Consider the following 14,835-nt stretch of genomic DNA (forward strand, 5'->3'; position numbering starts at 1 on the left):
TGAATTTTTTTTTTTTTTTTTTTTTTTTTTGAAGACAAGGTCTCACTGTCTCCCACGCTGGAGTGCAGTGGTGCAATCACAGCACACTGCAACTTTGAACTCCCGGACTCAAGGGATCCTCTGGCCTGAGCCTCCCGAACAGCTGGGACTATAGGCACATGCCACTGTGCCTGGCTAATTTTTTAATTTTTTGTAGAGACAGGGTCTCACTTGTTGCCCAGGCTGGTCTTTAACTCCTGGGCTCAAGTAATCCTCTCACTTCAGCTTCCCAAAGTGCAGGAATTACAGGAGCGAGCCACCCTGCCCCGCTGCAAAATTTTAATAAGGTTTATATATAATAGCATCGTATCAGTGTTAAATTTGAATTCTATAATTATGCTGTGAAAAACATAAATGAGTATCTCTGTTCTTAGGAAATTTACACTGAAGTATTTAGTGTGAAGGTGTAAAATATTTAGAGATAAAGCCAAAAAGGCAGTGTTCAAGGAAAACGGCATGGTTCAATCCAAACAGAAATATAATACTAATGAAAATATAGAAAGCCAGCCACAATGGCTCACGTCTATAATCCCAGAGACTCTGGAGACTACCTGAGGCAACCTGCCAGGAGGGTCGCTTGAGCCCAGGAGTTCAAGGCTGGAGTGAGCCATGATTGCACCACTGTACTCCAGCCTGGGTGACAAAGAGAGATCTCATATGTATTTATATGTATATGCATATACATGTACAGGGATATGTACATATATATGTATAGGTATAGGTATATGCATATATACATATATAATTAAAAAAATAAAAATATGGAAACCCATATATTATTCAAGGTAGAAGCCAAACAGGTAACAGAGAATCTGAAAAGGAAACAATCCCAAGCAACCATCATGAGAATCATGAAGAGAAACACCTTGCTGAGAGCCCAGTGCACATCCCAGGAGGCAGAAACCCAGGCTCCAGAGCCAGGGGCAGGAAAAGCCTTCCTCGGCACAGCCACTTTCTCCTTCTCTCTCAGTCTCCTCTGCCTTTCCCCAGATACCTCTTTTCTTCTCCTCACCTCTTTCTGCGATCTACTTGTGCTCACTAAATCTACTTGTACTCAGTACAGTTCTAGGTTCCCTAGAATTTTTTTTAAAAGTGAAACATTTACACTTCTTTCGCAAATTAAGCATTTATTCGTATGTACAGCATCTTTATCAATGACTCCTACGAGCCTGAATTTAAACATTTACTAACATTTTTCATAACATACAAGGCAACTAAACGCTTGTAGTCTTCTCAGCACGTAACTTGGTTTATTGCCATAAGTCCCAAAATTGATCTGTGGCACTTCTAAAACTATAATCTCTATTTCTAGCTTCCTCACTTGATGAGCTAATAAATCTTCATACTCATAATTTTCCTTCATAGCTTTATATACATTAAAAACTTGTGTTTTACTTACTTCCAGATTAGAATACTCATTGTGACAGGTATGATACTTCAAATGCCACACTATGGTAAACTTCACAGGCCCCGAACAATGGAATGACTTAACTGTTTAGAAAAAGAAAGTCTCGTTTTACATGAATAATACATACACTCTAATATAAACTTAAGGTTTTGAGAATGCAATTAAAAACAGGCTACTTTAATGTAACAATGAGTAAAACATTACCTAATTTCTCCAAAAGGTCAGTGTAAAATGAGACAGATAAAATTCATTAAATTGTTATAGTTAACCAAAAGCTGCTGTAATTCTGCTCATTTCATCTATAAGTCTAATATTAAATAAACTGAGTGGCCTGATATGCTAAGTCACTGCTTATTTCACTCTCAAACATTTTTCTCGCTTACATATTCATTCAAAATATACTGAGTGAGCCCCATCCTGCGTGCCAGGAAGAGCTATGACAGTAAACGAGAACAATGCCTGTCTCTGACTTAAGAGGTACTGGAGCAGAGTTTTAACAACTAAACAGGCACTTTCAGTAGTCGCAGAGGCTGTGAACAGTCAAGGCAGCACTGAGCAGGTCACCTATCATAGCCCAGGAGAGCATGAAGAATGGGTTCTGGGTAAGCTAGGTGGAGGAGGAGACCTGTAACTTGAAGGAAGAGCAGGAGTTAGCCAGGTGAAGACAAGGGTGGACCATACATGTAAATGCCCAGGCTGAGTGAAGGCATGGCATGAGTGTGACCCCTGAAAATAGTCTGCTATGCTTAGAACACAGGCTGGGGAAAGGAGAAAGAGTTGAAGCTGGAGAAGAGGTGCCAGGGGAAATTCATGAGGTCTTACGCCCTGCTGAGGAGTTTGGCCTTTCTTTCGAATGATCCAGGTAAGAGGGTGATATGAATAGGCCGACTGAAAAGCATTAAGTCTGGAGTTAAGGAGAGCTCTGTTGGGAACGTCCTCACGACATGGCAGCCAGCTTACCCCAGAGTGAGTGATTAGAGAGAGAGCAAAGATGCAGCCACAGTATCTTTTATAACTTAGCCTCAGAAGGGATGTGCCATTATTTCCACCACGCTCTATCAGTCACTCAGACCAACTCTGATAAAATGTGTTAGAGGACTACACAAGATCATGAATAATAGGAAGCAAGGATCACTGGGAGTCATCTCAAAGGCTGATAATGACAAAGAGTGAAACCAAACTGAGACCAGAGATTCAAGTTCAAGAGACTGAGGCTGGTAGATTTTCTGGGGGACAGTACTCAAGAGATGGAAGCTACATAGAGAAAGAGAAAGAGAAGTCTGCTTAGTGATACCCTGGAGCTTCTGGCTGAAGGGCAGCCTGCTCATGTGTGGGAAGCCCAACAATTCTCAGAGCTCACACAGAGCTGGGAACTATTGGAGTTTCCACTAGTCAGATTGGAGAGGCCTCAGTAAATATACCAGGTATTTGGAAGACAAGCAGAAAGACCACACCACAGAAGTACTGCTAAGCTTGCCCTAGACAAAAGGCTACTGCAAAAGAACTTAACAAGAAAACTGGAAAGCATCAAACAGACCCACGAAGAACTTAAATGTCTGCTAGAACAAAGCTGTTAAAGGACTACAACGTCCTCTAGCACTCAAGAATGTAAAATTCACGATCTTGACCGACCAAACAAACAAGAGGCCTGCTTGGATTTTGATTGGGATTAAACTGAATTTATAGATCAATCTGGGGAGAACTGACAGTATGATGTTTGCTACAGATTTTTCATAGATGCCCTTTATCAGGTTGAGGAAGTTTCCTTCTATTTCTAACTTTCTTAGAGTTTCTATCATGAATGGGTGTTGAATTTTTTTCAAATGCTTTTTCTGTATACTTTGAGATGATCATATGGTACATTTCTTATATTCTGTTAATATGGTGAATTACACTGAGAGATTTTTTTAGCACAGGCTCCACATGACTTGAATGAGACAGCAGAAAAGAGGTTGCCTTTAAAAAGCCAGATATCTGATCTCCCATATGGCATGGACATATATCCAAGGGACCAGTCGTTACCTTTATAAGCACTAAAATCTGGCTCTGTGAAAACACAGATTCTCATCTCACCCTTTCCCGATGGCAGATGTACAAATAAGAATGCTCAATTACTCACTTCCAATGAACAGAAACTGTAAACTGGACTAGTAATGATCAACTCTTTCCCTTCAACATGCCTCCCTGGAGGCCCAATACGGATGAGAAGGTGATTTGGTGAGCATGGCACCAGAACAAAGAGGCTCAGGTGGATGCTATATCCACACCTGCCAGTCCCGTGTCATAGCTGTGGTCACGGTTCAAGAAAACCTCTCTCCCAACAATGCTGATGGACATGATCAGCATTTGCCTAACTCAACCCTAGTTTTATTATGCTCTTAAATCCCTCATGCTGTCCCATCCTTTCTCTAGATAAGTTAATAACAATGTCTTGATTGTAGTCTACCCATAGGTTGATCTCAGGCATGTATAATGATTTTTTAAAATCACATTCTGTGTCAGTGGCTGACATTACTTTTTTTTTCCCATATAACTTTTTGTCAGCACCAGACTGAGTTTCTTTTAAATCCTCTTTGTCTAGACTTTGAGACATGAATTCATTAAATAAACAGATGCCAAAATTTTTTTCTCACTCACCTTGGACTTCAGTTTCCTCTCACCAAGCTCTTATCACCTCTGATGATTGATATTACAGAGCTGCTTTAAACCACCTCTGCTTTCTAGCTGCTGGCTAGCCTGACTTCCCTCAGGAAAGACCCATAACAGGCAGAATCGCCCCCAACAAATGAGCAGAGCATGATCTGTTACGTGAAAGAGGAAAGAGGCATGGCTTTGGATCCTGTAGACGCCAGTTTGCTCTAGCCAGCAAAAAACTGCTCCTTATCCTGAGACTTTAACTCTGCAACCAATTTTCCTAGTTAGGTTACTGGAAACAATAAGAGGAATTGGGCCACAGGGAATACGATCCAATGTAAATCCAGTGAAATTCTTAAAAAACCTTGGTAGTTCTGGTATATCAGTACTGACACAGAAAAGACAGTCCCTACCTAATGAATATTCTAACTTTTATCAACCTTAAAACTCTAATTAAAATGTTATCTAGCAATTTTTACTTCTTACAAGGATATGTACATTTTGAAAATTTTCAAGGCCATAATGGGTTTATCATAATCATGACATTTCATATATTCATAAAAACAATTTATCCAGTTTTAAAAATCTGAGACTCAGTCAAATTTCACAAAAACCAAATGCTTTTTTGCTTATTAGACTTTAATTATAATTTTCATAAAATGATTCATATTACGTTTTCTGTAAGAGGATCAGAAAAATCCATTCTTGTGGGCCACGCACAGTGGCTCATGCCTGTAATCCCAGCACTTTGGGAGGCTGAGGTGGGTGGATTACCTGGGGTCAGCAGTTCGAGACCAGCCTGGCCAACACGGTGAAACCCCATCTCTACCAAAAATACAAAAATTAGCCGGGTGTGGTGGCGTTCAGCTGTAATCTCAGCTACTACGGAGGCTGAGGCAGGAGAATCACTTGAACCTGGGAGGCGGGGTTGCAGTGAGCCAAGATCGTGCCATTGCACTCCAGCCTGGGTGACAGAGAAAGACTCCGTCTCAAGCAAAAAAAAAGAAAAATCCATTATTGTATTTTGTTTTTGTTTTGTTTTGTTTTTTTGTGAGACAGAGTCTCACTGTTGCCCAGGCTGGAGTGCAGTGGCGTGATCTCGGCTCACCGCAAGCTCCGCCTCCTGGGTTCATACCATTCTCCTGCCTCAGCCTCCCAAGTAGCTGGGACTACAGGCACCCGCCACCACGCCTGGCTGATTTTTTATATTTTTAGTAGAGACGGGGTTTCACCATGTTAGCCAGGATGGTCTGGATCTCCTGACCTCGTGATCCGCCTGCCTCGGCCTCCCAAAGTGCTGGGATTACAGGCGTGAGCCACGGCGCCCGGCTTCCATTATTGTAAATAACCAAGTCCTGACTGAAACAAAACAAAACCTTAAAATGCTAGAACTACTTAAAAACAAAGCATTTGCTTAGTTTATTATATATGTTATATTCATTTACATGAATGCATTTGTTTATATTACATGTTATTTGTTTTTATATATATATATATATTTTATTATTCCATTTGTTTTTGAGACAGAGTCTCACCGTGTCACCCAGGCTGGAGTGCAGTGGTGCGATCTCAGTTCACTGCAACCTCTGCCTCCCAGGTTCAAGTGATTTTCCTGCCTCAGCCTCCCAAGTAGCTGGGACTACAGGCGCCCACCACCACGCCCGGCTAACTTTTTTTGTATTTTTAATAGAGACGGGTTTTCACTATGTTGGCCAGGCTGGTCCTGAACTCCTGACCTTGTGATCTGCCCGACTTGGCCTCCCAAAGTGCCAGGATTACAGGCGTGAGCCACCGCCCCCAGTCTAGTATTTTATTGTTTCATTATACTTACCAGATAACTTGATATCTGTAGAGTTAAACATAGTTTTCCTAAATATCAAAGGTCCTGATTTCTAAAATGAAAAACAAACACAGAAAGATCTTGTGAGAAAGTTTTTTTTGCAAGTGTTTTACCCCACAACATATAGAGTTCTAATCCTTGCACTCCTTTCTCTGACAAGAGTATTTTTTTAATGTAAATCTGATCACATCACTAACTTGCTTAAAACCTTGTCATGATTCTACTTTCTGCAGTTACCCTGAGGATCAGGAGAGCTCCGGCCTCTAGCAGACTTAGGGCCAGTGACACACAAGAGGTAAAAGATGCTGCCATTGCAGGATTAGTACTGCTCAGACATGACATGAACTGCCTGCATTTGCAAGCTGCTCTCCTGGTGTCAATTTGAATGTACTTTTGATAAGGAACTGTCCCCCTCTCCCAGCTCCAAGTCGTTATGGTTTACCAGTGCAATTACAACAGACCAGAATTCATACTGTAGCCTACAAGACCCTGAATAATCAAGGCCTGCCCACCTCTCAACTTTCCAGTTCCTGAAAAGCATGATATTCTTTCCTGCCCTCAGGATTAGTGGTCAACCTGAAAAACTTACTTAAAAATCCTTCCTTTCACTCTTTGTTCATCTAGTTGGATCCTTCTCACCCTTCAAAGCCCAGCTCAAAAGCCTGTTCTGCAGGAATTCTTCCATTGTGGCCCATATCAGGCCAGGCCCTCCCTTATATAATCTCCAGCACCCTTTCTTCTTCACAACCTTTCCACAACTTAAATCAAGTAATTGATTAGTTGTTTAATGTCTTCATGTCTTCTCTCCTCAAGAATAAAAATCCTGCAGTTACAGACTGTGTTAAATGTACAAGTGATTAGAAATTTAAAAAAAACAAAACACTGACAGGACAAGTGGTAACCCCTTCCCCCTGCCCAACACAGTTTCAACAACAACAATAAAATTCCCAACTTGCATCCCTCCTTTGAGCTCCAGATCCAAATACCCAACTGCCTAAAGGACATGTCCACTAGGGAACGTCCAACAGACAAGCCTGTTTTAAACCAGACACACTCCTCTCTGCTCACCAACTTTTCCTATGCTGTCCACCTTGTTTGGAGGTGGTACCATCTACAGTCACCCAAGCCATGGCTCCTTCCAGTTCCCCACTTCCATCACCCAATCCCCAAGGCATGCCTACTTTATCTCACAAACACTTATCAAATTCAGTTCTTCCTCTCCATCTCTGTCACTACTGCCCCAATTTAGGTTCTCTGCATTTCCTGCCTAATTTCCACAATAGCTTAATGGGTACTTCTACCTCTAGATCTGATCCTATAATTCATCTTTAGGTAGCAGCCATAGTGATTAGCATTATGTCTAAGATCTTTCAATGGCTCCCTCATTCACATCCTGAAGTAGCTACTGGGAGTCTGGAGGCCTAATCCAACCTATAAATAGGATTGATTGAGTCCACAAGAGGCCTTTTTTAAACTTTTTAATTGACATAATAAAAATATGGACTCCAGTTTCACTTAAAAAAACAAGGAGCTGTGGCAATTCTGTGCCCACTCTGCTAGAGCGTATGCACAGAGTAAGCTGAAGCCAAATGGCACTTGCCCTCTTCAGAATGGGCATGCAATCTGTAGTCCACAGCATTCCTCACTACCCCCTCCAGTCCTGAACCTAGCTCACTGTACTCAATGACATGACTTGCCTTGGCCAACACACGTCCTTGAGTTTGAGGCTTCTGGCCTCGGGCTCAGGGCCAAGCTCAGGCATGGAAGGTTTGTGGTGACCTAAGTCCCTCTAACAACCCTGCCAGAAGCTTCATGTAGCAGAAACACCACAAATTTCCTGCACTGCTGCTGCACTGCTCCCCTCCTCTTCTTCATCAAGGTAGTACTTACTCATCTTTCAAGACTGAGGTAGGTCTCTCCTCCGGGAAGCAGGGTTAGGTGACCCTCTTGGTGCTCCAGTAATATCTCAAGTACACCACAGTGTATATGACTATCTACTCATAAATCTGTTATTCCTATTACTGTATGAGCATCCTGGGAGAAGGCGCTATGGCTAAAATGTATCTTTGCAACAGCAATGACCAGTCTAACATATGACACACAGTGGTGCTTCAATCATTTGCTCCCTTGTACACTCAAAAGAACCATTTCTTGGCCAGGTGTAGTGGCTCATGCCTGTAATCCCAATACTTTGGGAGGCTGAGGCAGGAGGATGGCTTGAGGTCAGGAGTTCAAGACCAGCCTTGACAATATAGTGAGACCCCCCCCACCACCTCTACAAAAAATTTAAAAATTAGTTGGGTGTGTGGCATGTGCTTACAAGCCCTTGCTACTCGGGAGGCTGAGGCTAGAGGACTGCTTGAGCCCAGCAGTTTGAGGCTGCAGTGAGCTATGACTGTGCCACTGCACTCCAGCCTAGGTAACAGAGCAAGACTCTGTCCCAAACATACAAACAAAAACAAAGAAACAAAATTTCTTGATAAACCTGCAGTACAAATGAAAGAAAGCCCCACTCTCCTTTCCTGTTTCTGACAACCTGAAATGAGGAAAATAATAAGTCCACTCTCGGGAGAGAAGTGCTTTTAGACTTCTAGTGGCCCAGGGTCGCACAAGAGTAAAATGAGCCCAAAGATCATGCAGCACTCAAGGAGCAAACTTCTATTCCTCATACAGGAAGAAGTACACTTGGCAAAGGTCTTTGCAGGTATGTTCAAAGTACACTTGGCAAAGATCTATACAGATATGTTCAAGTAATCTAACAACATGTATGCAGCTGAGTCACTTCCAATATAGTTATATTGACTATTCACTATCGTCGCAGCAGGAAGCCATGAGAGCAGTTCACTGAGCTCTACTTTTTCCCGTTCAGGAAATTAAATAATGGAGATGTGCAGACTATATAACTGGCACACAAATTAGGTCACCAACCCAGAAGAATCCTGGAGGAAATGGCCGCAATAGGTCTTAATATACCTATGAAATATACACACTGGGTATATTTCTGGGTATAGGAAATATATCCAGCGTGTTCCTCCGAGTAGCTTTGCTGTTGTGGGAAGTATTTCTAGTCTTTGGAACTACTTTCTTTTTCTGGTTAAGGAAATCAAAATATAAGTCCATGCATGTGGAAAATACCCATCCCAAACAGTGCTGGATTAGTCATCTGACCCCAGAGAAGCCGGAGATAATGCCTCTTCCAGACTTCCTGTCTCTCTTTTGCAAGACTTTCCATAATTTTGCCCCTGTATCTCTCCCACATCATCTCCTCTAATTACTGGATGCCAAGTTTTCTAATAGCCTGCCTTGGAAAGAAGAGTTTCCACCCACTCATGCCTCCAGATTCGCCTTTCAAGCACTCCCTAATAACTAGTCCCGCCCCACCTACACACACACACACACACACACACACACACACACACACCCGGAACTGTGATAGGAACTGTAGAGAAATTCAGGAACTCAAGAAGAGAGAAAGAGAGATAGGGTGACTACTGCACATTTCCTCCTCATTTAAATTTCTTTAAAAAAACAAAAACAAAACAAAAAACAGGAAGCGGCAGACGCGCTTTCTAAGTTTATGCAGAAACTGAAGCGCTGGCAAGTCCTCCCTGCGGCCTCAGGGGTGTGGCCCACTGTGCCTGCATCCGGACAGGAAGAGTCGAATCCCAAAGATGCTGCTAGATGTGTAGAGATTCCTGATCCAGCCAAAACATGTCAGAGCAAAATGAGGGCCACGGCGTCGGGAATGGTGACCTTCAGTAACAGTCCGAGCGCTCGGACCGGAGGGCCGTCCCATGCGCAATCCTGACGGCTCTTCCCTGCAGCCTAGGTCGGGCCGGAGGAGGGGCCGCTCCCGGCTCCCCGCTCGTAACAGACAAAAGGCTCCGGGAGGGTATCAGGGGACCCGGTGCTGACCTGGCAGAGGCCAGGTGAACAAGCCCGGGGTCCAGCGAAGCCCCGTGACAGCCCTGAGGGCCCGAGACGTGCCACGCCTCGGTCCCGACACTCCACTTACGTCGTTGACAGTCTCTAACCAGAGCCCGAGCTCAGGGACCGCGCGCACAGCCGCCGGGGCCCAGCACAGAAGGCAGAGGGCGACGCGCAGCAGCGGGGCCCGGGCGGGAAGGCAGCGGAGGCGGCGGCACGGCAGGGGCCCCGCTACCGCGCGGCAGGAGGCGACCATCTTGACCCGGAAGCTGCACCTGGCGCTCCGAGACGCCTGCCACACCCGCACCTGGTGCAGCACCGCCCCAGGCAGGCGGGTCCGAATCCGGGACGCCGGGCTTGGACTCGGGTGTGGAGGAGGGGCTTGGGCTTGGGCTTGGGCTTGGGCCTGGGCGGAGAGGCGCGGTGCAGTTCTGGCAAACCGGGCCAGGACCGGGAGGCAGGGCTTAGGGCTCTGAGCCGGGCCCAAGCGTGCAGCAGGGGGAAGCCTGGAAGGCAGAGATAGGAGCCAGGACGTGGAGTTGGCGCCGAGACGTGGAGGCGGGGCTCAGGGCCTGGCGTGAGCGTGAGCGTGAAGATGGAGGAGGAGCCAGAGCGTGGAAGGGAGGGCTGGCAGCCGGAGCGCGGAGGCGGGGCCGGGTAGGGAGGTGCCTCCGGAGTGTGGAGACAAGGCGGGGCTCGGGATGGTGGGGGCGGGGCAGGGTGGAGGCAGGAGGGGAGGCTCGGGACCAGGTGGAGTGACGAGACAGAGCGGGGATGTAGGCGGGGCTCGGGAGTGTGAAGGCGGGGCGCGGTGGGAGGTGGGGCTCGGGGCCAGGCTGGGTGTGGGGACAGGGCGGGGTTGGAGGCGGGCTCCGGACTGGGGAGGCGGGGCGGGGCTCGGTACCAGGCCGGAGTGCTGAGACAGGGTGCCGCAGGAAGGAAGAGCTTGGGGCCAGGCCGAGCGTGGAGGCGGGGCCGTGTGGAGGCGTGGCGTGGGACAAGGCTGGAATTTGGAGGCCAGACCGGGCGGGGAGGCGGAGCCTGAGCATAAAAGCGGGGCTGGTCAAGGAGATGGGGTCGGAGTGGGGAGGTGGAGTTGAGGACCAGGCGGTAGTGTGGAGACGGGGCCGGACGAGGAGAAGGGCTTGGGGTTAGGCCGTAGTGGGGAGGCCAGGTTGGGCGAGGAAGCAGGGCTTGGAGCAAGCCCTAGTTCGGAGACTGGACTGGGCGGGGAGGCGTGTCCTAAATGTGGAGGCGTGGCCTGAGTGGGGAGGCGGGGCCTGAGTGGGGAGACGGGACCTGTCTGGTAGATGAGGCAGGGTGGGGAGGCGGGGCTGGGTTGGGGAGGTGGAGCCGGAATGGGGAGGCGGGGCTCGCCGCCAGCGAGTGCAAGTGTCAAGGTCCTGTACTCGAATGCCTAGTAAGTGCTAAGGTTGGAGTGCAGTCGAGAGTTCTTTTGCCCGGGGTGTCTCCATTTTTTGCATTCTCTACACTTGCCCCTGCCTCGACCCTCTCAGCTCTATGGAAACCGTTCTTTAAATTTAGGGAATGTGCCAGGAAAGTGCTTTGAGGCCAAGGCCAGTTGAACACAAGGCATTGTGTTGTGAAGGTTAACGTTAATAGGACAGTTAATACTTTTCAGAACAAATAGTTACCTGACTGCTTAAAGTTCGGAGGGGTCACGGCTTGGATCCGTCTTACTGTGTACCTTGCCTTGCATTTTCGACTGTAAGCTGAATACATGTTTTGCTGTCAAAGAGAATTAGTTCATTCATTATCAAATGTAAATAATATCCAACAGGGGAATAGAATCCTGTGCTAATATTGTTATTAACGTAGAGTAAGATCGATTTATATAGTCAAAAGGCCTTGGCTGCTTTACCAGTCACCAGTAATCATTGAGGACCTACTATATACACTAGAGATCACATGTGCATCTTCCCAGCAAGCAATGTGATCAGTTCTGTTTAGGTCAGAATAACATTGTAACAGGTCAACAGGGGAACGTCCACCAGAGATTTAGGAAGTGAGTCAGGGACAGAAGGAGAGAACAATACATGAAATTTAAGTTATACAAGAAGAGTTAAGGGCGAGTTACCGGTGGGAGTGAGGGTTAAGTCTGAAGTTGTTTTAGTTATGAGAGAAATGGAGGAATGGAAAGATCTTCCAGATGACTGGATGTTGGTGTGAAACAGGGAGTGGCAAAGCTGGGAATATTTAAGCAGTACCGAAACATACAGGCATTCCTAAATTAAGTTAGGCAGATGGCCCCTTTAGTGTAAGAACACTGGAGAGGCAATGATGGTTTTTTTGGTTTTTTTTTTTTTTTTTTTTTTTTTTTGGGACGGAGTCTCTCTCTGTCGCCCAGGCTGGAGTGCAGTGGCACGAACTCGGCTCACTGCAAGCTCCGCCTCCCGGGTTCAGGCCATTCTCCTGCCTCCGCCTCCGGAGTAGCTGGAACTACAGGCACCCGCCACCACGCCCGGCTAAATTTTTTATATTTTTTAGTAGAGACTGGGTTTCACCGTGTTAGCCAGGATGGTCTCGATGACCTCATGATCCGCCCGCGTCGGCCTCCCAAAGTGCTGGGATTAGGGGCGTGAGCCACCGCGCCCGGCCGGTTTTTAAGTAAGGACGAGCTAATCAGAAAGATCATGTTGGTTGTCAAATTGGGAAACAAGAGCATAGGAGAGCCAGGGTGACACCATTTTAAGAATAACTCCATCTTAAAACTAGTAAGGCACATTCTTGCCAGTCACTACCCATGGTCGTAAGATGTTTTCGGCGGCCGGGCACACCTGTAATCCCAGCACTTTGGGAGGTCAAGGCGGGCGGATAGTTCGAGCTCAGGAGTTCGAGACCAGCCTGGACAACGTGGCGAAATCCTGTCTCTACACAAAATACAAAAAATTAGCCAGGTGTGTTGGCGTGCCTGTGGTCCTGGCTACTCAGAGAAACTGAAGTGGAAGGATCACTTGGGCCTAGGAGGCGGAAGTTGCAGGGAGCCCTGCACTCCAGCCTATGTGACAGAGCAGACCCTGTCACAAACAAAAAAAAAAAAAAGGAAAATAAGGAAGGTTAGAATGAACCCTATAATGCTGGCTTGCAACTGAAGGTATCAGTGTGAACTCATTTTTAAAATTTAGATTTATAAATAGATGTAGATTGTGTGTGTGTGTGTGTGTGTGTGTGTGTGTGTGTATTTATATTTTCTTGCACTGATTCCCAGGAGGACCTAGAAGCAGCGACACCCCAGTAGTAATTGGTACATCTAGCACCAGATCTTGCTTATAAATATCATTCTCCACTAAAATAAACCAGGGATCCTTGGAGCAGTGACTGAACCCAGGAATGGAATAGAGAAATTCATGATGAACTTGAGAATCTTGTTTTGCCAGAAAGTAAGGAAATGGGTAAAAAATTATGAGGACATGTCAAAAAGGCATAGGAGCCAGTTTGAAGGAGCTCCCTCCCACTGACCAGATCTGGGACAATTTGGTCACCAAAATGATAGTAGTGGATTGTAACTCATTGACTTAAATAAGAATCCATGAGTCTATACTAACATAAATGAATACATGATTACATAAATAGGAAAGAAAGTCACTTTCTTACAGTTGGAAAACTAATAAATGCAGAAGGAATAACAAATTTAAAATATCACCATTTGGCAACTATCACAATTAAAATTGGTTCAGAAAGAATCATCAGTTCTGTTCTAAAGTTAGTTGACAAAAGTTTCATGAGGAAATATCTTCCAAAAATTACTTATTAATTTAAAGAGAAAAACAGTAGTTGTACAGTGGAGATACCTGGCAGACACCAACTTAATGATCAAGGTTAATCCCACAAGGATTGGGACAAACAGACATGATGTGTATCATGATTTGATTAACTGAAAAGAAACAGCATCACTTCTGTGATATTCCTGCCAAAAATGCATGCCCAAAATGCAAAAATGCATCTAATCAAGGTATTCAAGGAAATGAGGAAAAGATTCACATACTTAAATCTAATCACAAGGAAACATGAGACAAACCCAAATTGAGAGACATTCGACAAAGTAACTAGCTGGTATACTTTACCAAAAAAAATATATATATATACATATATATACACACATATATGCCAGGATCATGAAACAGCTGAGGAACAGTTAGAGGTTAAAGGAGACCCAAGGGACATGATAACTAAATGTGACATATAGGCCTAGCAATCTGGAGCCTATAGCAGAAAGATTGTTTTTGCTCTAAAAATTCTTTAGACATGGTCGAGCGTGGTGGCTCACGCCTGTAATCCCAGCACTTTGGGAGGCTGAGGCAGGTGGATCACCTGAGGTCAGGAGTTCGAGAGCAGCCTGACCAACATGGAGAAACCCCGTCTCTACTAAAAATACAAAATTAGCTGGGTGTGGTGGCACATGCCTATAATCCCAGCTACTAGGGAGGCTGAGGCAGGAGAATTGCTTGAACCTGGGAGGCAGAGGTTGCGGTGAGCCGAGATCGTGCCATTGCACTCCAGCCTGAGCAACAAGAGTGAAACTCTGTCTTAAAAAAAAAAAAAAAATTATTTAGACAATTGGTGAAATTTGAAGAAGGACATTACATAAGAAAATGGTATTGTCAATGTGAATTTCCTGAATGTAAAAACAGCACTGTTGTCACACTAAGAGAATGTCCTTTTTCTAGAGAAAAGCACACTGCGGCCGGGCGCGGTGGCTCAAGCCTGTAATCCCAGCACTTTGGGAGGCCGACATGGGTGGATCACGAGGTCAGGAGATCGAGACCATCCTGGCTAACACGGTGAAACCCCATCTCTACTAAAAATACAAAAAAAAATTAGCCGGGCGTGGTGGCAGGCACCTGTAGTCCCTGCTACTCGGGAGGCTGAGGCAGGAGAATGGCGTGAACCCAGGAGGCGGAGCTTGCAGTGAGCCGAGATAGTGCCACTGCACTCCAGCCTGGGCGACAGAGCAAGACTCCGCCTC

At 45.6% G+C, this 14,835-nt stretch overlaps 1 protein-coding gene across 5 annotated transcripts in view; it reads right to left on the reverse strand.

Annotated features, from left to right (window-relative positions):
- Positions 1 to 10,431, reverse strand: part of TMEM87B (transmembrane protein 87B) — a 61,804-nt gene extending 51,373 nt beyond the window's left edge. Inside the window, exons 1-3 of one of the 5 annotated variants that reach the window (XM_008008379.3) lie at positions 9,937 to 10,429; positions 5,913 to 5,973; positions 1,439 to 1,530 (exon numbers count right to left, since the gene is read on the reverse strand). In XM_008008379.3, coding sequence (XP_008006570.1) covers positions 1,439 to 1,530; positions 5,913 to 5,973; positions 9,937 to 10,104 — 321 coding nt within the window. In that variant the 5' untranslated portion in view covers positions 10,105 to 10,429. The other 4 variants (XM_073023158.1, XM_073023159.1, XM_073023160.1 and 1 more) reach the window with 4 other exon arrangements.
- Positions 10,432 to 14,835: the final 4,404 nt, after the last annotated feature.

Source organism: Chlorocebus sabaeus, chromosome 14, assembly GCF_047675955.1.
Source record: "Chlorocebus sabaeus isolate Y175 chromosome 14, mChlSab1.0.hap1, whole genome shotgun sequence".
NCBI lineage: Eukaryota > Metazoa > Chordata > Mammalia > Primates > Cercopithecidae > Chlorocebus > Chlorocebus sabaeus.